The following is a 23,453-nucleotide window of genomic DNA, read 5'->3' as shown; positions in this document are numbered from 1 at the left end:
ACATGTCCGTACATGTTCCCCTCACACAGTCCTGACACTGGCCCCTCTTTACTGAAGAAAGACAACACACATGCAGGACTTATCAATGCAGGCTCTGTGTCCAACAGCTGTTATATGATCCCAATATTTGGGCCACTGAATCAGTTACACAGTGCAGTCCTGCAAGTTTTTGTTTCCTTCTCAGCCTTCCCTGGGCCTTCACTTAGGCCATGCACTTCTCAGGTTTTCTGCCTGAACAGCCAAACCAGTCTTTGACTGTTAGGACTGTGACATTAGACTGCAGGGAGCTAGCGACAGCATGTCCAGTTAGTGTCAGCTGAATATTCTTCCTTTCATACCAGTGCTGTCATTAATCAAACACATGCAAAGGCATTCAAACTCTAACAGGAGTAAGAGTCTACAGCCATGCTAGCAGCTCTGTGAGGCTGTACAACATCAGCATGCTAACACCCTCACAATGGCAATGCTAACATTATGAGGTTTAGTAGGTATAATGTTTACCATGTTCATCGAGTTGGCCTAGCATGTTAGCATGCACAGCACTTGCTAGTTAGCACTAAACACAGAGTACAGCTGAGGCTGATAGGACTGCCATTAGTTTTGAAGGTATTTGCTCATAAACCAAAGTATTGGACAAAATGAAATTCTGACCATGATGGCACTAGATGAAAATAGAGAAGATCAAAGTTATTATAATTCATCCTCTGGGGAATATGAATGTGTGTATCAAATTTCACAGCAAGCCATCCAATAGAGATCAAGATATTTCAATAAAGACTTTTATTGAAATTAACTTTTCTTCTAAAGTCAGACGGTCCTCTAGGGACTCTGGATGTCAGAATGTCTAAATTTCATGGCAATCCATCCAATAGTTGTCAGGATATTTCACTCTGAATGACAAACGTCAACCTTATGGTGGCGCTAGAGTAGAAGTCAGAAGATCACCAAAGTCAGTAGGGTTCATCCTCTGAGGACCATGAGTATCTGTACAAAATTTCACAGCAATCCATCAAATAGTTGCCAAGATATTTCGGTCTAGACCAAAGTGGTGGACCAACCCACATAGCAATCCCTAGAGCCATACTGCTAGCATGACTAAAAATTGGATTTATATATGATGAAAATGTCAAAGATGAAAAGCTTTAATTACATTTTCAAAATGTACATCAAACTGAGGGAGCACAAACCAAAAATCTGTTTTAGGTATGGGCAACAGGTAGTTTCAGGTTGTGCTAGCATACTTTGGTTTTGATAATACAATTATGGCTGCAACTAACGATTATTTTCATTATCAATTATTTTATCTATTAATAAATTTGTTGTTTGGTCCATAAAATGTAAGAAATGGTGAAAAATGTCGCTCACTCTTTCTCAAAGCCCAAGGTGACGTCCTCAACCAAACAGTTCACAACCACAACCAAAGATATTCAGTTTACTGTCATAGAGGACTAAAGAAACCAAAAAATATTCACATTTGAGAAGCTGGAACCAAAGAATTTGTACTTTTTTTTCTTAAAAAAATTACTCAAAATATTTGATGATTAGTTTAATAGTTGGCAACTAATCGATTAATCGACTAATCACTGCAGCTCTAAATTCACGATACATATGTATTTAATGATGCATGCTGGTACTACATACTAAAACTGCAACACACCTACTCTCAGACCTTCTCCACATTTGTACTAGCTGCCAACTAGAGTCAAATATAAAACATTGTCTTCGACTGAGACAAGACTTCGTCCAGACTTTTTTGTCAGCTAAAAATGACAACACACCTACTCTGTCATGCAGACCTGCTAGTTTGTCACTCAGACAGACAGGCAGAAGAGTCTTGTTATACACTCTAATAACATCTCTCATGTTCTTCAAAGCAGCTGCACTGCTCAGCTCTGTCCCTTCTCCTCTTCCTCCTTGTAGCTGCTCCGTTGACATGTGTGGAATGTGTGTCAGCTCTGCTCCTCCTCTGCAGCCCTGTAACTCAGTAATGTGCCTGTGCACACATTAGTGAGGGCTGAGCTGTCATCAGGCTGGCCCTTATTGTTCCCTTTGCTGCAGGAGGCAGAGAGGAGCCAGCTGGGGCTTGGCTGACCATAAATTGCAGTGGGTTATGGCCATTGCAAAGAGGGGAAGTGGGTAGTTAAAAGTGAGATAGCGTTATCTGCCACCTCCCTGCTGCTGCCGCTGAGTATCAGCCGGGTGGAGCTGAGAGGGTCTGATAGTGCTATATGCCGAGTGCAGGCTTCAGAGGATGTGAGACTGCCATACACCATCAGCACCAGAAAGCCACATATACTATGCCTATGAGTTCACACAGGTTATACAGCCTCAACATTATGTCAGAAATACAGCAGCAATGGTGCGTGATTGTTTCAACACCTCTGCTATACACTTCATAACGGTTCTTATAGGGGAGCTCCACTGATTTTACACATCAGAGTGTGTTTCCAGATGTTGGGGAGCTCTGCTACGTGTGTGTAAAAACTAGTATAAAGTCTTCTGTGTCTCCGGAGGGAGCTGTGTGAAATCTGATAAATTGCCTCAAGTGATGTCACTTGAGTCAGTGTTGGTTGAGGCTGAAGACTACAAGTTTGAAAATGACTTAAATCTGGGGGTGTGGGGTTAGCAAAGTTAAAGAAGTGAGGTTAGCAGCTCCAGGCTACGTTAGACACACCTGAATCTCTGACCAAACTGTCAGTGGTGGAGTTGCATTCTGGGTAATGTAGGTGCCAGGTTTTGACAAGGAAGAAGAATGCATGGAATAAAAAAGACGATGTGTGTTGTTCTGCTGCACTGATTTTGATCTCGTCCTTCAGTAACTACTGTTTCCAAGGTCAAGAAAGAACTTTTAATCTCAGCTTTTAAGCCACGTTCATGTGCATCAAACAGAAGCTGACTGATATTTTCATTTGATGTCGATGTATTAGTGTCATGCCTCTTTGAGCTGATCGGCGCTGCCCCAGGACGCAGAGCGCTGGTGGGTGCTCCTCTTCTCTCCTGTTTCGTCACTCCAACATCCGGGAGTCTGAAAAGAACATCACAGCTACACATTACTATCCACACATGTTGAACAATGTTCCCACTATTACTATTAAAAGATTATTCCAGCTTGGATTTTACTTTAGTAGTTTTGGGTTTCATTTCTATCAGTTATGATTACACAGAACTCACCAAAAGTCTGTTAAAGTCATTATCAGCCTTTGACTATTCCAGCAATAGATTAGCAACACAGTGAACTCTCAGACAGTTCACACACACACACACACACACACACACATCCCCAACAGCCAGAGGAAACTGAATTTCTTCCTTGCTCATCTTAATGGGTCCAACTCAAAGACCTATTTTTTTATTTTCAGCAGCCAGTAAGTTAGTGGCGAGTCCTCCTCAAGAAGTTCTTTCACTCTGTCTCAGTCAGCAGATACAACATTTTACTAGATGTGTTATTACCACATCTCATGATCAATCATCAATCGCACAACTAACTTTTTTTTGTCTTTGTACGACATCAGTTTTGTTTTATTTTGTTTTGGTCATCATTCCTATCAGGTATGATAACTCTTTACTCACATATTTACTTGCTGAGATCTGGAGAGACGCCGTGTCATTGCTAAACACGCTTAACAACGTCCAGTAGGTCAAACCATGTAAGCTGTCACATGATCACACAGGTTGTAAACAAATGATCTAAACCCTTGTATTTGAAAGTTAAACACATGTGAAATGCACGTTTTACTCATCCACTGCATTATAAACTTACCCTTGTGCAAGGATGACAGGTCAATGTTTAATGATATGAATGTTCATATAACTGATGTATTTTAGTAATAACTGTAGCTGTTACAACTGTTGGAAGTTGTATCTAGCAATGTTATCAGCCAATTAGAGCTGAAAGAAGTATTCAATTCATCTCTTAGTTGATCAACAGTGAATTATTGGGTTTTGGACTGTTGGTCAAAACAAGCAATTTGAACATGTCACCTTGGGCTTTGGTAAACTGTGATGCACAGTTTTTACTATTTTAAGACATTTTAGGGGCCGAAAAATGAATCAGTTCATCTACAAAATCATCAGTAAAGTTGGTGAGCGTAATATTATCATAAACAACAGCAGTGGTTGCCAAACTAAAGAAGTATAACAGGATTAAACGCTACCATAGAACCCATTATCTCTGATTACAAAGACTTAACTGAAACGTATGGATGGAAAATGATACGAGCAAGGAAGCAGGAGTTAAAGACAAACTTTCACCTGTTAGTTCGAACTGAAACTTAGAGCTGAAATCTTAATACATTGAAGAAAACATCTCAGTCATGTGTGTCGGGCGGAGTGTGATCAAACACTACAAACGTCACATTTCTTGTAGCTTGAGAGATTTTCTGCTGCTGACTCTGTTCTACGTTGATTCTAACATCATCATTTAAAGTCTCCCTCCATTAAAAACATGTTTTTTTCTTCTTCTTGCTTGACTTGGATGTTGTTCTCTTCACTGTGCAGAGTTTGTTTTCACACTCGTCTGCTGCAGGGGAAAGTTTCTCTGTTCTCACCTTTAATCTCGGTTTAACACATGGACCTACGAGAAAGATTTGTGACATCACGAGTCATGTAACTCACATATGTGTGGTGTGAAACTTGACGCTTTGTAGCAGTTAAACTTTTAATATGAACAATATATTAACATAATCATAGATTCTACATTTTCCAATGAGGGAGAGGGAGTAGATACAGACAAATTATTTTTCAGTTGGGTATTTTTATATATTTGAAAGGGTGTGACATAACTGCTGGCCCCAGTTTATGCAGGGCAAGGTGGTTGCAAGTTGAATCATGGGTGTACAGTTTAGACCGAGGGGAGGACTCCTCTCTTCGTTTGATAATGTTTAAAGTAAAGTTAGGTTTTGCTGTCAGCTTCCTGACTCATTTTAAAAAAGACGAGAGAGACAGAGAGAGAGAGAGCAGCGGTGGTCGGGAGAGGAGAGGGATTGGCAGTGGTGAGAACAAAGCAGTGAATGAGAGGAATAAAACCTTATTTTCTGATTGTTTCACAGCGGTTACGTTCTAAAGCACAAATAAAGCATAAAACACTCAACAGATGATTTACTGCAGACAGAAGGAGTCTGGAGTGAACACACACACACACACACACACACACACACACACACAAACAAATACCATTATGTTATTTCTCTCACTCTTCTATCTTAACAAGTACATTTCTGCACATCTCTCAGCATTGTCTCAAGGTCATCCATACAATTCTGTTCTCTTCTCCTTATGTATTCAATACTGTCTGGATTTACACAGAATATGGAGAATATTTATACACCATTCATTCTTTTATATTTTGCATATTTGTGTAATATATCAACATTAGCTTCACTTCCATACATATTATGTATAAAATGAATGAAAAGTTATTTTCATTTCTTGGCTGCCAGGTCAGTGAAAATATACAAGAGGCCAGTAAAACTCTGATCTAGAGAAAAATACTACGTTGGACACTGTCTTGTAACATGTCTGGAGGGGATCTTTAACTGAATAATATATTCACTTAAAACACACTGACTGCATCTCAGAGCATTGCATCATCTGATGACACCTGATGCACCATATAGACAGAAGAGCGAGTCAAAGTGGTTTCATGTGTCGACCCGGGGCGTGAGTGTGATAAAACGGCTACTTCCTCTGAAGTATTAACATCAAGACATCACCATTTTACACGAGAGCATCATACCTATCAATCGATGAGAAATGAACATTTGATTTGTGTTCATGTGGTGACATTAATCACAATAGCCTGAGAAAAGAATGACATCACCAACTCTGTTAACACGGCGCATAACAGATTACTGCTGGTTGTGGTGAGGGGGGGGTTTAGTGTAAAACTAAGCAAGAGCAAGAAGGGGAAAGACTTCCCTGCATATTCAAACATGTGTCAAACAGGAGCACAGACTCTCACTGTCAGGCCTTTGTGTGGCTTCAACGCTTAATAATAAACTGTAAGCTAAGAGCAAAGAGGTCATCTGGCTTTTGATGTTCCACAGATGCGTAGGTGGGAAATGTCACATAACCTGGAAGAAACAGGATGTAAAGAGCCGAGCGTGTGTGTGTGTGTGTGGGGGGGGGGGACATCTGAGGTCGAACAGCGTGACAGGATCAGAGGGCAGGAAGGAGTGGGCACGAATTAAGGTCAAGGCTGACACACAGCATTGCTACTATGATGTTAGAAATAAAACCATAACAATATTTTAGAGTCAGAGATAACACAGAGGTGGATATGAAGTGGATACCGAATCCAAAATGCAGCCCCACTCAGACAGATAGAAGAGCCACTAAATGCTTTGCTAGTCCGCTGCTGGTAGATACATGATGTATAAAAGCTGATAGTGGTGACTCATACAGTCCTTAGTCAGACTCAGGCTGCAGATGGTGAAACTGAGGATGATGACGAAGATCATCCACTTATGGCACACCCCTGGGGTGCAGCTCTTCACTCTTAGCCTGTAGAACGCTCTTATGTAAGTAAAAAAAAGCGATTACTCATTAATGATGCTTTAAGTTACTAAAAAAAGGAAGGTAGAATAAAACCATACTAGTAATTATCTCGATAGCTGAGCATATAATGCGTCGGTGGCAGTTCTCTGGGCTCCACGCAGTAAATGAAGAGATGTTTGCATGTACAAGTACAGCTGTACTGAGATTATATAATGAACACTGACGAGGTTGTGCAGGAGCAGATTTTAACAGAAGAGTTGATATGTGAGTTATCAGTGTTTTCTCTTCATTATTTATCAATTGTTAATGTGAACTTTGCACTGTTGCTTTCCAAGAACTGCAGCTCTGAACTGTGGTTGGAACCTCTTGTTAATAAAATGAAGTTAGTGTTTAGTCCTTCATCACCTACACTGGAAGCGTGTTAGGATGGGATCTTTAATAGTCAGCATGAACAGGAGGGATGATTACAGCGAGCAAGAAGAAGTGTGTGAATGAACATATGGACATGTACATTAAGTCATGTTTTAAGACAGACTTGAAAAAATGTGAGCACATCATTTAATATATGGAGAAAGAGAGAGAGAGAGTTGAGAGAGACATCAGTCATTGTAATAATCCCTCCTGCTTATACTGGCTGTGAAGAGATTCCTTCATAGCACCACTACACTGTAAGAGATGGGGGACAAACTCCACGGCCCTCGTACTGTGTGCAAATACATTCCAAAGTCTGTCTGACGAAGAGAGAGGTGGTAGATAGTTATGTTTAACTCTAAACAAGCTAGCAAAGTAGACAGTAAAGAGGACGTCTGCCATTGTTGTTATTGTGTTGTGCTTACCTGTGTGGATTTATCTTTCATACAAGATGGATAGTGCACATGGGGGTCCCGAGGCCACTGCCCAGTGAGGTAGGGCCCTGTGATAGTGCCAAGGGAGGAAGTCCGCCGAATGGCCCCCGAGCTCCGCACCTGCTGTGATTTTATCCGTTCAGCTGCGGACATAACGAGAGACAGAGCGACACCAGTTCAATGTAACGTAGCGACAGAGAATTATCACCTAAAGCCGCAGCTCTACAGAGTGTTTTGCTTCTTTTAGCTCATTGTTTGGTAACTTCATTTCCCATCAGCCAACAGTGACTTTCATCAAGAAAGGCTCTGATAAACCAACTGTACTCTACCTGTCCAGCACCAAACAGCAAACTGACTCCTTCAGCTTCCACACCCCGCTGCGGTGGCTGTCGTTGGCCCTGAACCTGATAAAATCTCACCAACAAACTAACCCCACGCAGACCTCAGGAACTGGAGCAAAGCTTGTGTTTCCACAATGCCTCTTTCTGTACAGTATGTGCGTGTTTCACCACCAGCAGTAATATTTACACCCTTCTTGCCCTTCAGCCTTACAGAGCCTAGGTTCATCTTTATGGGCTCATATCTGTGTCAACAGCATGGAGTACACTTCAGGACTGAAAATGAAAAGCAGAAACCTGAAAGGCATACAGGCTGCTGCAAAGCTGACCCAACAGGACAGGTCTGTAAAAAACCGCATTTCTGAATCATCCAGTCAGATATGAGACAGTCAACGCTGTCATTTCAGTTTACCGTTTGTAACTGCCAAAGAAGAAAAAACCCCTTCATACACTCACAGTTGAGTTTTATCATAGAAGAGGTTCTTTCAAGTCTTGATATTCTAAACAATGTGGAGCTGCAACGATTAGGCTATTTGATTAACAGATTAGATTAGTTCATCAACAGAAAATTCATCTGTAACTATTTTGATAATCGATTTTACTTCTCAAGTGTAATAATTTAATGCTTTTCTTGGTCTTATATGGTAGTAAATGCAATATTTTGGGGGTTAAGACTGCTGAAAGGACAAAACAGATGAAGACGTCACCTTTGACATTTTCCATCTGGAAATTATAACATCATCTTCTGACATTTTATAGACCAAATGATTAACCGAGAAAATAAGCAGCAGATTAATCGATAATGAAAATAAATGTTACTTGCAGCCCTAAAACAGAGTACAGGAAATAGTGTTTCTGTATCCTTTAGTATGGGAAGGCTGTGGCTCAGGAGGTAGAGCGGTTCGTCCACTAATCGGAAGATCACCTAGAGATGATAGAAGACCTAGATGAATTGATAGAAGTGAGTGTTGAGAGGAGTATTCAGAGAGTAATCAGAGATGCACAGGTTGACCTGGTATCTACCTGGATACTGGCCTTATTAAGTGGATCCAGTATGGACCACAATAACACTAATACAATGTTCTGTTCTGCTTTTACTGCATTTACAGCAGTAAGCTATAGTGTGTAAAGTTAACACTGATACTTCCTGCATGCGTTTCACAACAAATGCATTTTAGTGGGAGCCATTTATGGTGAAACCAAAAGTGTTAGTCGTTAGCTAATGTCACCAAAAATCTACCCCATATAGTTTTTCCTACCACTAGATTTAGATATTTTCTGCATTTTTTTGCCAGGGTAAGAATACATTTCATTAACAACAAACCTTTAGCAACTAGAGTTAAAAACACAACTGGAGGAGCTACGATGTTAAGCGGGTCGGATTTGGTCGCAGAGATAAGACGTACAGGTGAAGTGGGTTGATGAAGAGATGTAGAAGTATGTAATTAATACTGTAGTAAACACTTAGACACATAGTTTCACTATGGATAAAAAAGTGTGGTACAAATTAAATGTATTATTGTTATTATTATTTTATTTAATTACTCTAATGGAAGTCATTTCTGTATGGACACATCGTGAGTGTAGCATGGAATCTGATCACAGCAGCTCTGTTTTACAAAACCTAAAAAGCCTGTTGGTGTAAACATCTCCGTTCTAGATATGGTCTCACGCTAGCTTACACGAATCTTTATGAATTCTACCAAAGAGATTTTATATTTTGGAAAAAGAGAGCACTGGTATCGGATTGGTACTCGTTTGGGTATTAAATGGCATCAGGAAAAACAAGTCAAATCCGTGCATCCTTAATCGAAATAAAAATAAAAAAAGCAAATCAGCGCTATAAGCTTAGTGCCCTCATTCCTACTGTTTCTACTGTTTACCTCTCCTCTGTGTTTCTTGTTGGTTCCCTGTTCTCTCTCTCTCTCTCTCTGTCTGTGTGTGTGTCTGGGCGTGGCGCTCTGTTTCCCTCCTACTGCCAATCAACATGCACACCTGCAACCCATCTACTCATCAAGCTCCTGCAGTATATATATATATACACACTTCAGCTCTATACTCCAGTCTTTGCCAGATTGTTCAGTTTGCTAATGTGGTACTAACATTACAGCCAAGTTTAAGTTCTAGTATATTTCTTGTGTTTGCCTGAACGCTGTTGACCCTGTGTTTTCCTGTGCCTCAGGTTCATATCCATCTGAGGTCTCTGTCTGTCTGCCTGCCTCACCCAGCGTCTTGCCAGCCTGCTTTCAGCTGTCAGCTCAGTTTTATCTGCCTGCCCCGCTCCACCGTTATTCTGGCTCAGCTCTCCAAACCTCTATCTCTACAACTTCTAAATAAAACTCCATTTGAACTGATGCAAGCTGTGTGTTTGAGTCCTGCTGTTGGGTCTAAACTTAGTTAACCCTCATACTTCCATTTTTTTCAACAGCACTTATGACCCTAACTTAGGAATTCAGGGGCAACCAATAACAGCATTGTTTTTTTCACATTAAACATAAAGAACGCAGATACAGGGGACTGACTCAACTAAGAGATTAAAAAAGAATTTAGAAACAGGATGTACTCGGGACCTATTTTTAAAAACCACCATAGAGTCTCATAATTCCTTTAAGGCCACTATGGTGCGAGCATTTCGCTCACACATGAGTGAAAATTAGTGTACGAATGTGAAAAGGTTTTTTGGGTGTGAGTTGAGTTCTGACACTCAGTAAAATACACAGATTCATTAAGCCCTGAAAATGGCCCAGAGTAAATATGAGTGCAGTGCCAGTGATAGACAGCATGCTCCATAGTAAACATGTTTTATAACAGCTGTGTTCAGAGGGCAAAAGAGCAACAACCACATCAACCTTCCTTGTGTGTTGATTACATGACGCCTCATCTGGCCAGTTCTCCTGTTGTAATCTGGTGTCTTGGCTTCTGGTCCAACAATAGAGAATCCTATTAAACAAGGTAGAGGGCAGGGTCACTTGCTATAAGTCCACAGGATTACAGGTACACTCAAGGGACTAATTTAGCCTTGGCTGTGATCTTCCAACTATGTTAAGTAGCTCAACAAGGTAACAGAGAGTTGTATCACAGGACGAATCTCTCTCTTCCTCACGCAGTCTTTCCTGTTAGCTTTTCTTTACAGGACTTTTCCACGCGAGAACTTAAATGACTTTACTAAAGCTACTGAGAACCTAGACCTCCAGAGACATGATACTTTCTTAAATAACTCAGCATGTCATAAAGAACAGGCCAAGTATCTAAGGCTAGAAATAATATATCTTATCTTATCTTACAGGGTAAACAATAATGAGTTGACTTTTTTATGACTTGAGTCAGTTTAATAAAAGTTTTTATTTATATGAATACTTATCCGGGTTCAATCAGCACAGTGAAGCTTCATGTCACCGCTGACAGGCTGCTGGTAGGCAGTTGATTCCTTTCACCTTGAAACTGAGGTGTAAATCATCCCTGATTACACAGACTTTACAGACACACATTTGTGGTCAGGCCACGGTGGCATGTTGGTTAAGACATTCGTTAGCTACTTAATCGGTTATTTTCACAGCTCACCGAGATCAGGATCTCTTTTTCATTAGAGACCAGAGTACAAGAGAATATGTTTCTAATCAATGATTTTAAGGTGCAAAGTCAGGCAGCCCTGTGATCAAAAGAGGACCCAAAATAGACCCCTGAGGGACACCATCACTAAATTCAAAAGCATGTGATTTGGTATCACTGGAAACAACCTCAGCTTTGGTTCTTTGTAATAAATGTAATTAAATTAATGTTAATCTTTACTACAGAGGGTAATATTTCAATACATTTTCATGATTAACAATAATGTCTTTTGATAAGTCATAAAGGTCTAAACAATGTGCAGCACAGTACTCGTGATTGTCCAGGGCATTACAAGCACTACTGCTGTTATGACACAGTCTAAACACCTGCTGCTGTGGATGTAACATATGATTTTTCTCTAGAAAGGCCCACAGCATAGAGTTCACTGTGGTCTCTGAGATTTTTCGTAAGCAGGACAGCTTTATGTTGAAATGTTGCCAGTTGTAAATGTAAAGTTAAAAATATTACATGTAGTACTGCAATGAGCAGCGAGTACATTAAAAGAGGATATACAGATGTAAACCACAGACTTACCAGAATTTAAGCATTAGTTCATGCGTTTACTGTAAACCTCTATCTGGCTTACAGGCCTGAGAAAAAAGTTGATGAGGCCAGGTCTGCAGAGCTGATAAAAAATGAACTGATAGTGAAAACTCTTGCACATATCTTGACACATTTCATGACAGATTCTACAAAGGAAAGAGGCAGTGAAATTATTTTTTGACTCTCCAAAAGCCCAAATGTACTTTCCACAAGGTTTTGTAAGTGAGGACAGGTAATTGCCAAATTATGGCCAAATACACGGATTTGCTTTAATGCTAACATCAGCTATTGCTAAATAACGTTAATTTACAGAGTAACTTGATGGCAGGCTAAAATGAAACTGTTGTCTGGTCAAAATGCTCACTACAAGCCACTGTCTACGCTAAGCCAAAGATCATTTGTAAAGGAGGAACCTCCAATCCACTGCATAACAGAAATACAGTACAATTATTTTTTACGTCAGTCCTGAGAATCCTTACCCTTTGTTTCTTGCATACTCCTCTCACATATTGACTTTCTCTCATTTTAAACAACTTTTGGATACTTTTTAGGCAATTTGTTTTTGACCTTATAGGCTTCATGATTTGTGCTGTTTAAAAATCTTCCAAGTCTCTGAAATTTAGATATTTTAGTGGGTTAGTTTTAGTCTTTATTTAGATTTGTTTTATATCTGTTTCCCCCATACTTCCACACAGTATGTCATGTGTGGTATTGTGAGTGAACAATGTGTTACACAGTATTGCCTTAAATACTGTGCAGCTCTGCATGTTTAATACTGCTCCTTACACATGCAAATGAGCAGAGGTCTCTGATATATTGAGCAAAGACTGCATGAAGACTATAATACAAGACTACAAATACATAGAGCCATGATGGAGACCACAACATCTGAAGTGCACATTTTTACATTCTAACCTCACTTGTGTTCTTCTGGTATGTGACTGGTTAAACTGAGCATACAGTACTCTCCCATTCATTTTTAAGCTCAAGAATGAGGGCAAGCAGTTGTAGTGACTGACAAAAAGGGTGTATGAACAATGCCTGAGGTGGTCGCTTAATGTGGACTTCACATGGTAGTTAAAATATTCACTTTATGCAGCTTAACTCCAAAAGTAATAGTTTGTTAATACAAATCCACTACTACTGGCTGTGCAGTATGTGTCTGCATTTTGTTGGTTGAATAGGGTTTATAGCACATACCAAATATGGACATCTAATATACTGTATTGCGTTACAGATCAAATTGTTTAAGATTTCATGAACAATTATGACCCTGCTGGTTCAGATAAAGAGATAAAACTGAAACAGGCCCACTACTTCCTGTCATTTGATGTGTGCTTACATGACCCCAGTGTGCAGTGACAGCTACAGTATGCAGCTATCATCACACCGCTGAAGGAAAACAGACACTCCAGCTTTGAGGTATTATCCTCTGCAAGATATTTGATCAGGAATTGAAATGAGATTTTGCATCAAAAACAACTGTGTGAACAATGGAGGAAATAACACGTCATGTTGGGTACCATCCCAAATATAATCCTAATTATTTTCATTCTCTGTAAAGGCTGTGGACACTTGCACTATTTGACAGTTGTAACTTAAAAGTATGTGATAAAAATCTAATTAGACACCTCTCCTAGAAATGCATTTAATGAATTTTATTTTGAAATTGAAATTTTCAAGCTAACGTTATATTATGGACCATGTCTAAACAAGCTGCAGGTCAATGACTACTGATTTCACCCACTGTAGCTACAACTGTCACCAGCAAATCTACTGAGTTGGTTAAATGACAAATAAGAAACTCAAACAACTCATCGAAAAAGAAACACCACGCTTGCGGGTTCTTGCTCTAGCTAGTCATCTCACTGATTGCCTCACGTCAATTTCAACAGTTAGCTTGCAGGTCGCTTGGCAGCTGTCGAGTCAACAGGTTGTTCACATACTGTATGAACTCAAATGTTAGGGCAGTGATAGACTATAACTGGCCAACAATGTAACTGCTAACAGCTATCATCAGTAAATAAAACACCACTTTTGAATGTCATGATTACATTTGAATATAACTGAGTATTGAGTATTTTAAAAGCCCATGTAGTGATGATCATTACAAATTAGCTTAGGCTATAAATGCCGTGGTACGTGGTATAAGTTCATGCTATATATACTTGTCCCTTTACAAACAAATATTAAATAAATTCTCATCTAATAAGTTCAAAACTGCAGGTCAGTTTTTCTATAGTACCTTATCTGATGTCATGTAAAAAGGCAAATTTGTGATTTTTGCCTGAAACAAACTTATCTTGTTTAAAACATACACCACAAATACAGGCCTTTATTTCAAGAAAATAGTTGTATTTTAAGTGGAAAAATAGTGTTGGGTCACAAATTCACAAAAAGATATTTTCCTAATCTCAAACCTTAACTTTTTGTTTAATAAAAAAGCACAAATAATGACAGTGACTGAATTTTTGTGCCTGTCACTTTTTCAAAATACTGGTCTTGGGGCAATATGCCATACAGTGAGGTAGAAAACACTGATGTACAGTATAAAGAAAAACATAGTTAGTTGCCATGTTTAGTTTTGAAATCTAACATTCAGACATGTGGTCATGGTTACAATACATCTGTGATCACAGGTCATACTGGGGTCACAACTAAAAAAGCAGAAGGACAAACTTCTGACCTTTAACAATGGTTAAAGTAGAAATCCATGGCTAGCCCTGCCCTCACACACATCCTGAAGCACTTCGACCAAACCACAGATAAACTTAGTTGGACAAAAACAAGTTCTTCTGTGGGAGTAGCTATCATATGTACTGTGTATCCATCTAAAACACTGCCTTTGTCTTGCATCTTGTAATCACTGTGGTCAAGCATCATAATGAAACGGTGAAGCTCAGCGGCTACGTTGCTGAGTTCTGCAATAAGCAACAAAGGGCAGCACCGTCTGTCTATAATATTAACAAAGCACAACCAAGAAATCTTCAAAAACTACCCTTTTCACTAATTTGAGGCTCACTAAATTGGGTTATTTTTTTTGGTGAAAATGTACAGTAAAGCCTACCACCTGTGTGGCATAGTCCACCAATCCCACCTTAATAACAGAGTAGCTTATTGAGTATAATGGCACTTTTCATCATCAGTCTGCAGCCGTGGAGGACCACCACAGTTTCAGTCGAGCAGTTTACACCAAAAAGTATCGACATCACGCTCACGAGTAAAAACAGGAAACTATGGTATAAGACATCTGCTGCAGAACGAACATCTCCAGAGGAAACATCAGTGTTTGCTTAAATGTGCATGACACATGTACAAGTCTCATCTTTTATCAAAGCTTTTATCTCTCTATGGCTGCAACTAGCAATTATTTTCATTATTGATTCATCGATTTGTTGTTTGGTCTATAAAATGTCAGAAAATGGTGAAACATGTAGATCACTGTTTCCCAAAAGTCTTCTTTTGTCCACAACCCAAATATATTCAGTTTACTGTCATAGAGGACTAAAGAAACCTGGGAATATTCACATTTGAGAAGCTGGAATAAGAGAATATGGATTTTTTTTTTTCTTAAAGATGACTCAAAAGGATTAACCAATTATCAAAATAGTTGATGATTAATGTAACAGTTGGCAACTAATCGATTAACTGACTAATCGTTGCAGCTCCACATCTCTCCTCGTTCTTTTTATTATCAAAGAGCAATGGAAAACATATTGTTAGCAGCTTCTTATTTTTAGCCGACTGTTGCTGGTTGAAATGACAGAAATCACCAGCAGCAGATTAAATCAGTTGTTGCAAATTAACATTAATTCTATATAATCAGAACCAGAATCAGCAGCTAACAGCTAAAATGAAAAGTTTCTCTGTTCTGTTAATGTGTTCTCTGCAGATGATGTCTTTACTCAGATGAAGGTTGTTTGTGACTTGTAGTTTTTTTACCATTTAGTTGCTTAAAACCTGTTGCTGCTGCATCATAGCAAATGGCAGCTTTAGTTTGAAATTAAAATCATCAATCATATTTTACTGATAGAAACTTTCAAAAATATATATAAGCCTGGAGATATGTACGGACTATAATGACATGTAGAGTACATCATCTGTTTTCAGATGACTAATGATAGAACAGAGTGTATCGTTGTGTGCAGATACTGTCAGTGTTGACCAGATTTCATGAACGATACTACAGTATATCCAGTCAATCCATACAGCCACGGGCCACAGTGTGGAAGTGTTGCTGTTTTAGTTACAGTTACTCCAAGTCTGTCTGGGTGTTAAGAGTTCATGCTTCAGACTCAGACTCTTTTTATTATCAACCCATCCATATACATGTATATATTTGGGATGAAATATCGTTTCCTAGGAACCTATGATGCAACAGTTAAACAGGTGCAAGACATAAAATACACAACATAAAACATGAGGACATAAACTGAACAAATCTGTGCATAACATAATAGTGCAAGAGGTGGCGCAAATACAATACAGACTATAAGACAGGACAGTAGTGCACAGACAATGCAAACTATAAAACAAGACATTTGGTTGATGCTGAAAGCTTTCGTGGGATAACAAGGTCATCCAGCATGACTTTCACTCATATGACCATCTCAAACCGCAGGAGAAACACTCCCACCACGGTCTCATACATAATTCAGAAGGTGCTATTTAAAGACCACTTCACACGTTTTCCACTTCATTTCTATGTACAGGACTTGTCATTGTATGTCATATATCTTACACAGTTACTCTCTTGCTTTCTCACCTCTAAACAATGACTGTGAAAGGTTTATAATAAGGTAGGTTGAGTTACACTGAAGCATACATTTACATTATGCACAAAAAAAAATCCCTGTCTTCTCTTTTATCCACCTCCTAACAGGTAATGTTGTTGTGGTCCACAATCTCATAACAGTAGACCGCGTTAGCATTAGCTAAGATGAGATACACAGCAAGATTATGCAAATAAATCAGTTCATTTCAATGGAATCATGAAACTTGCATGACTGTTTTGTGTCCAGTTAAACTCTGACAAACTACTGACTGACAGCTAGCACGCTTGCTATCTGGGACAGCTGTTGTGATTGACTAGCGCTAGCATGTTCCCAACTGTTAGCTCCACAGCTACCGTAGCTCACCAACTAGCCATGCAAGTAGTCACTATGTCACCAAGCTTCTATCACCACCTTTGCAAGGTGGCCTGAATAAACTTCTCTGTTCCACTTTCTGGTGTGAACAGCGCTACATAACTGCCAAACTGCCAAAGTTGGGTAACAATTAAAAGCCTCATCTTTTGCGGCATGCTAGTTGGCTGCATTAGTTTAAATTGGAGCAAAATAGGAGGCCATTGTGTCTATTTCTTTGGTGTGTAATGCAAAGCTACAATCTGTATCTGTTGCTTTATGTTTCCTCAAATAAAATATGATAGTCAATTCAAAGCCAGGTCTCTGATAATGGCTGGGGGTGTGGTCGACATAAACAAGTATAAGCTGGCGCCAAAAATAGGCGGGGGAAAAAGCAAGAGTCAATAAACCAAGACCCCAGGAACAGCGCTGGGTTTTGAAGCCAATTTGACATAATGACCAAAACGAGTAATTACAATTTCCAGGTCCATCACTTGATGCACACTGGCCCAAAAGCATTTTTTCCCACACACAGTCATGGGAAAAGGAGCCCCCACAAAATGACTTGTTTACCTCCACGAAATGACTCGTTTCACTATCAGAATTTAATCCATTGGGTCCAATAACATTTGGAAAGTCTAGCAGACTTTCTATTTCATCCCATTCAAGTTAGTGGAGGGCTAAACCAGAAGTTAGTCAGCCAGCGGGAGTCTCTGATGTGCATGTAGTTGGGAGGCAGGGTTAAAGGTAGTTTTATACCAAGAAGTCAAACTTTTTTGGCTTCATGCACCACTGATCAACTTTCATAGGAATGACCGGTGCCCCGCCTCCAACACTGCATCCAGTTCTCTTAATACATCCATGGGATAAACTCGTGGTGCCTTGTTATATAATGTGCATGCCAGTTAAGCATAAATAATAGTTAGCTGGATGTAACTCTTGTTCTATGAGTCTATGTGTAGCCCTCTAGCTGACCGTCACAGAGAGGGGAGGGGGACAGAGGAGACGCGATATCTTTTAAACACAGTGATAACAGCGCATATTTTAATAATGATGATGGCAGCGGCAATACATGAGCATGGATAACCAGGGAAACCAGATCTTCATACTAAAATATGAGCAAATAAACTTATCAAATAGAAGGAATTATAAATAAAGCCATCTCTCTAATATAAGCCTGCTTCCAATAAAGGCCTGGTTCTCTCTGCAGTTGAGATAAATAAAGGCTCCGGCCATGATTTCAGGAAGTATGATATGTGTATTCAGATTTACATGGGTGTAGGTGGTAGGTGGCTGTTGGAAATCATCATGCCGGGGTCATGTGAGGAAGTCCAGATGAAAATAAAGTTGGTCTTAAGTGTCATACTAGGTTATCTGCAAAATAAATAATAGTAACAGATAAATAGGAAGTTGATGCATTAAATTGGAGGAGGTCCAGTTGTAAATAAAGTTGGTTTAAAATGTCCACGAAAAAAAAGTAATCTCTAAAGCTCTTCAGGCCATTTTGCATGTACAAGAAGGTCCCTAACTTCAACTCATTGTCTATTGTCATGTCATGCAAGATTATTTCAAATTCCATGCTTCAATATCAGATCACCTGTGCCAGCTTCATCCTGTACTGCATAACAGATCTGGTGACTACTGATGATCTTATTCAAATGTTACTGAGGATTAACCTCAGAGGAGCGCCTCTATTATTTTTTGTTTGGCAAATCTGCACTGTGACAAGTCAAGCAGAATTAGCAGCTATCAGTTCCTGTTTGCACTGTAACCATGGATGTACAGACAGCATTCACTACTGCTTTTGACTGAAGAAGAAAAAATCTCAACATGATGATCAGAGTGCAAAATTCACTTTTATGGCTAGTGAATGTTCAGATTTTACCAGCCTCACAATAGATTACAATTGTTTTTTTGGCTGATGAGTGAAGCAAGTCTACCTGCCACTTGCATATTTTCCCAGCATTTGTCTGGTGGCTGGTGTTAATTTTGTACCCTGATGATGATTTGGGCTGCAACTAACGATTCTTTTCATTATCGATGAATCTGTTGATTATTTTCTATAAAATGTCAGAAAACAGTGAAAAATGCCTGTTGTAATTTCTTAGAGCTCATGATGATGTCTTTAAATGTCTGATCAGCAGTCCAAAATCTGAAAACATTCAGTTTACTATCATGTATGACACAGAAAAGCTTCAAATCCTCACATTTGAGAAGCTACAACCAGCATATTTTTAGCATTTTGCTTAAAAAAATGATGAAATTTATAACCCTGTCAATCAAGTAATCGATGAATTGACTAATCATTGCAGCTCTAATGATGATTATGAAGAAAGAAAAAGTCTGGAGTAGTTAGGAGCACTTTTTTTTTTTAGAACTTCAATACACTGTGTGAATGATGTGTATTGTAAATTGAGTTACTACTCTGAAAAGAAGTGAGTGGTGACAGGTCAACTTAGTGAAAAATAAGATGCTGCTGGTATCTGTTCAGTGTTTATTATATCTTTATATCTGAATAATATACAGGTTTACATCCCTAACCATACGCCAAAAAGATCCAAATGAATGCAAGTCATTACTCCATCCACACACTACGACAGGTAGCTTTACTGATTAGCTCCCTTCTAGCTAAGTGCTGCTAATTAGTGAAATCACAATCGCCTGCTATGATCTTCGGTTGGAATGAAAAATTGTATACAATCTTAAATGACCAGTCTTCTTTAGTCTGAACTTTCACTCATCAAAATAAGTGATAACATCTAACAAGTGTTTATGGGAGGACTGTAGCTTGTGGCTTGGCTGGAAGTAATGACCTCATGTTAGACTAAAATGTTTAAATATACTGTAGTAGTCACTAAATAGGACTAAAATGCCTTTAGTTATTTGTGTAAAATCGAAATAGACGAAAATGTCCTTAAAATGTTAATGTGAGTACACCTATCTATCTATCTATCTATCTATCTATCTATCTATCTATCTATTATGGCAGACAGTGATGACTGTAAAAAAAAAATTGTTGGCACTAGCTGTCTATCGGCTCAGCTGGGTCACGTCTCCACTGTCATTGTTTAGCAAAGGTCATCAAAATGAAAGTTAGCTATCTCTCTCTCTATGTGTTTATTGGTTGTTGGCAGGATTCTACAATGCCATGCTCAGTGCCACCCTGGCTTCATGCATGCCCCACCTTGGCCATCACGATCAAAATGCCCTGAATACACCACAGCTAAAAGCAGCAATGTCTAAGAGTGAAAAAATGCAAAGTGTATATAATAATAGAACAGAGCTGACAGCTCTTGAAATTGTAATATTATGTAGTAACTATGTAGTAACCACAACACATGCTGTATGATGGCTGGTTTGGGGGAAAACACCACAGATAATTGGGTGCATTTGCAAGGACAAAGCGTTCTTTTTCATTAAGAGATTATTCCCGTTTATACAGGTACACAAAATTGTATTTTATATGTATGCATGTAGTTGCAGAGGCTGGCCTGCTTGCCCAGAGGGCTCTGTTTATGTCTCAGAGACTGCTAGGCCCCAATGTTGCCATAGGAGCCATAGACCTACCAGCTGACGACGTATTTTTTTTCCGTTTCAATGATGGTAAACAACCACAATGACACGAATTAATAGTAAGCTTTCAGTATTCACCGTCAATTTCGAAAATCTGGCTAATCATCCGTATTATATATCATAATCAGTAAACCCTGTTTATCTTCGACAGAGTAGCTGCATCATCACTACACAGACATCCATATCCTGACATATTTACCTTATAGCACGGATAATATCAGCGTAATGCAATAACAACTGCATTACCTAATGTCTAATTATTCTCTTTAAATCTTCATTGTAACACACTAGAATAACACACCAAAATAGCTTAAGCTGTGGTGTGCTAAAATATTATCAATATTATAATAGGCATTGTAAAGTGTCTGTCGCACCTATTGTGGAAATATACAGATTATATGTGTTTTCTCGGTGTTTTTGCGTGAAGCATCAGTTCCCTAATGTAAGTTATTATGACCCAATTAGATAGCTAGCCAACTAGCCTAGCAACTCGCCCCGATATGGGTAGTTCCATCGCAGCTAAAGAGAGAACGGTTCGCTAAATTGAAGCTATCTAAGGAAAACTTGGCAATTTTAGGTGGTCTGGCTTAATGGTGAAGGTATAGACGCGTTAGAATTTCTCCTTGACCTTAGTCTAAATAATTACAGTCCTCTTTGCAATTCGGCATGTATCAAACTCACAAAACTAAGCCCATTTAAATAAAAATGTCATCTTTAAGCTACTTCGTCTTTTATTTCCATTAGCTTTTCTCTCCAAAACACAACGTGGCGCCTGATGGCGAACGGTGGGAACAATTGTCAAAGTTGAGATTTTATTGAAGTTTAGTGTTGAATGGTGGACTATACATACGCCGAATATAAGAGCACCTTGTTATTATCCCAATGTTCATTAATTATCCCTTTTAAATAAACGTATCATGTTCATTCATCACTGAACCCTTCAATTGTCAGATTTTCTAAGCTAGTTTGGCGTGACGGTCGCTCCATACGAGACAGAACGACACTTAGCATAGCACCAAGCTATCTGAACGATGATGGGTGCATTAAACATCAACTTCATCTAGTTTAAATGATGATATTACCTTTGGAAACAGGAGAATATGGAGAGCGTTCTGGTGAGCTCCTGCTATCCGGAGGTGAAAGTGTCTGCCTAGGGACCAGCCTGCTGTCCGAGCCGCTTCCACCCGGGTTGGTGGGACTGGAGCAACGGGACGTCGTCGGTCCTGTGTTGCTCCCGGCTACTGAGAAGGAGGAGGAAGCGGAGCGGGTTGGGCTGTGCTGATTTCCACGCAAAAGCTGGTACGGCACCGTGGCGCGGATAGGCTGCAACCGGACCGAGGTGTTGTTGTTGCTGCAGGAAGAGCAGGAGGCTGTCGGGGAGCCGCTGTGTTTAACCCGCTGCTGGGATGAGCTGGCGGCTGCTGTTGATGCTGACATAATCTGCTACTTCAGTTGATAAAAGTTGTTTATGTAACAATGTGAGTGGTAAAAGTACAAAGTCCTGTTGACCAACTGACAACCTAACTTTACGGGTTTGTTTTTCAGCATACGATATATACGCCTTCCATTTAACAAACTTTGCCAGCTGTCAAAGTTTCAGAAGTTCATTCACAACGTCCAGCTTCCGAAACAGTTACATTTCTGCGATGTTATCGACGAAAACTATAAAGTTAGCACTTGGATTCCGTGTCTGATAAACAAAAACAGTAACAGCACACATGTAGAACTACTGTTGACTAACATTTAGTTTAAAAATCCTTATTACTTAGTTGAATTGGTCCTTGTTTCTTACAAGTCTGAACTCCTCTACCACAGTTCTCAAGACCGCACCGCAGTTGTCAGTTGAAGCAACTACTGACAAGAGGTTGGACCAAATCAATACGACTACTTTCTGATTGGTGTTGGACTACTTCCTGGTTCTGTCAATGTGGTGTTCATTGGTTGTATGTAACCTTTACCCAATATAAATGGGCGGCAGGTTAATCAGAAGGGATGTCAGGGCGTGCTATTGGTTAGTGACCACTGCATGGGCCGTAAGTATTTGTATTATGCATATAAACAGGATATAACATTATAACTACAGTAACATGTCTATCATATTTAAAGGCAACATTTCAAGTGCAGTGAGTGATCGTTTTTTCTAATTTTATAGAAAAGAACAGACAAAACTTCCTATGATTCCCTTTTTGTTACTCAACATATCTTGAATATTTATATTTTCAAGATTTATATTTGTATTTTTAAATTGTTAGTTATACACAATTAACTAAATATCTCGAAGAACCAAAGTCAAAGTGTGTGAGACAGTCGTGTGTTACAAATGACAACTGTAACTGAACATAATCCTATAACATTACTGGAAATACTTTTCTGTTTCTGATTCATTCTAAAAAATAAGAAAAAAGAATAAACACACATACATCCTTGTTGAAACGTACATAGAAGGTCATGTTCCAGAGGTGGGATAAAGTCACTGTTTTACAAGTCATGAATAAGTTTCAAGGTTTAACTATGAAGTCCCAAGTCAAGACCAACAAGTCCCAAGTCAAGGCTAACGAATCCTCAGTCAAGACCAACAAATTCTCAGTCAAGGCTAATGTCCCAAGTCAAGACCAATAAGTTCCAAGTCAAGACTAACAAGTCATAAGTCAAGGCTAACAAGTCTAAAGTCAAGTCTCAAGTCAAGAAAGCCAAGTCCCAAGTCAAGAACAAAGTCTTACAGAAGAACCATTAAGGATAACATGTCCCAGGTCAAGACAGTAAGTCCCACGTCTGGTCCCACATCAACAACAATCCCCACGTCAAGGCTAACGAGTCCTACGTCAAGTCTCACTCTGACAAGTACCAAGTCCAAGTCCTAAACTCTGAGTTCTTAACAAGGCATTTTGCGCCCTTCGCCAAATTTAAATTTGCAAAACCAATGAATG

The 23,453-nt window shown here is 39.3% G+C and overlaps 1 protein-coding gene across 4 annotated transcripts in view; it reads right to left on the bottom strand.

The window, feature by feature from the left end:
* glcci1a (glucocorticoid induced 1a) overlaps positions 1 to 22,375 on the bottom strand; it is a 31,775-nt gene extending 9,400 nt beyond the window's left edge. For 2 of the 4 annotated variants that reach the window (XM_067611653.1, XM_067611654.1), the window contains exons 1-3: positions 21,609 to 22,375; positions 7,332 to 7,483; positions 2,936 to 3,025 (exon numbers count right to left, since the gene is read on the bottom strand). In XM_067611653.1, the coding sequence (XP_067467754.1) occupies positions 2,936 to 3,025; positions 7,332 to 7,483; positions 21,609 to 21,963 (597 nt within the window). In that variant the 5' untranslated portion in view covers positions 21,964 to 22,375. The remainder of the gene's footprint in view (positions 1 to 2,935; positions 3,026 to 7,331; positions 7,484 to 21,608) is intronic. The other 2 variants (XM_067611651.1, XM_067611652.1) reach the window with 1 other exon arrangement.
* Positions 22,376 to 23,453: the final 1,078 nt, after the last annotated feature.

This window comes from Thunnus thynnus, chromosome 15 (genome assembly GCF_963924715.1).
Source record: "Thunnus thynnus chromosome 15, fThuThy2.1, whole genome shotgun sequence".
Taxonomy (NCBI): Eukaryota; Metazoa; Chordata; class Actinopteri; order Scombriformes; family Scombridae; genus Thunnus; species Thunnus thynnus.
The sequence above is the reverse complement of the archived record's forward strand: the minus strand, read 5'-3'. Positions and strand labels throughout refer to the sequence as shown.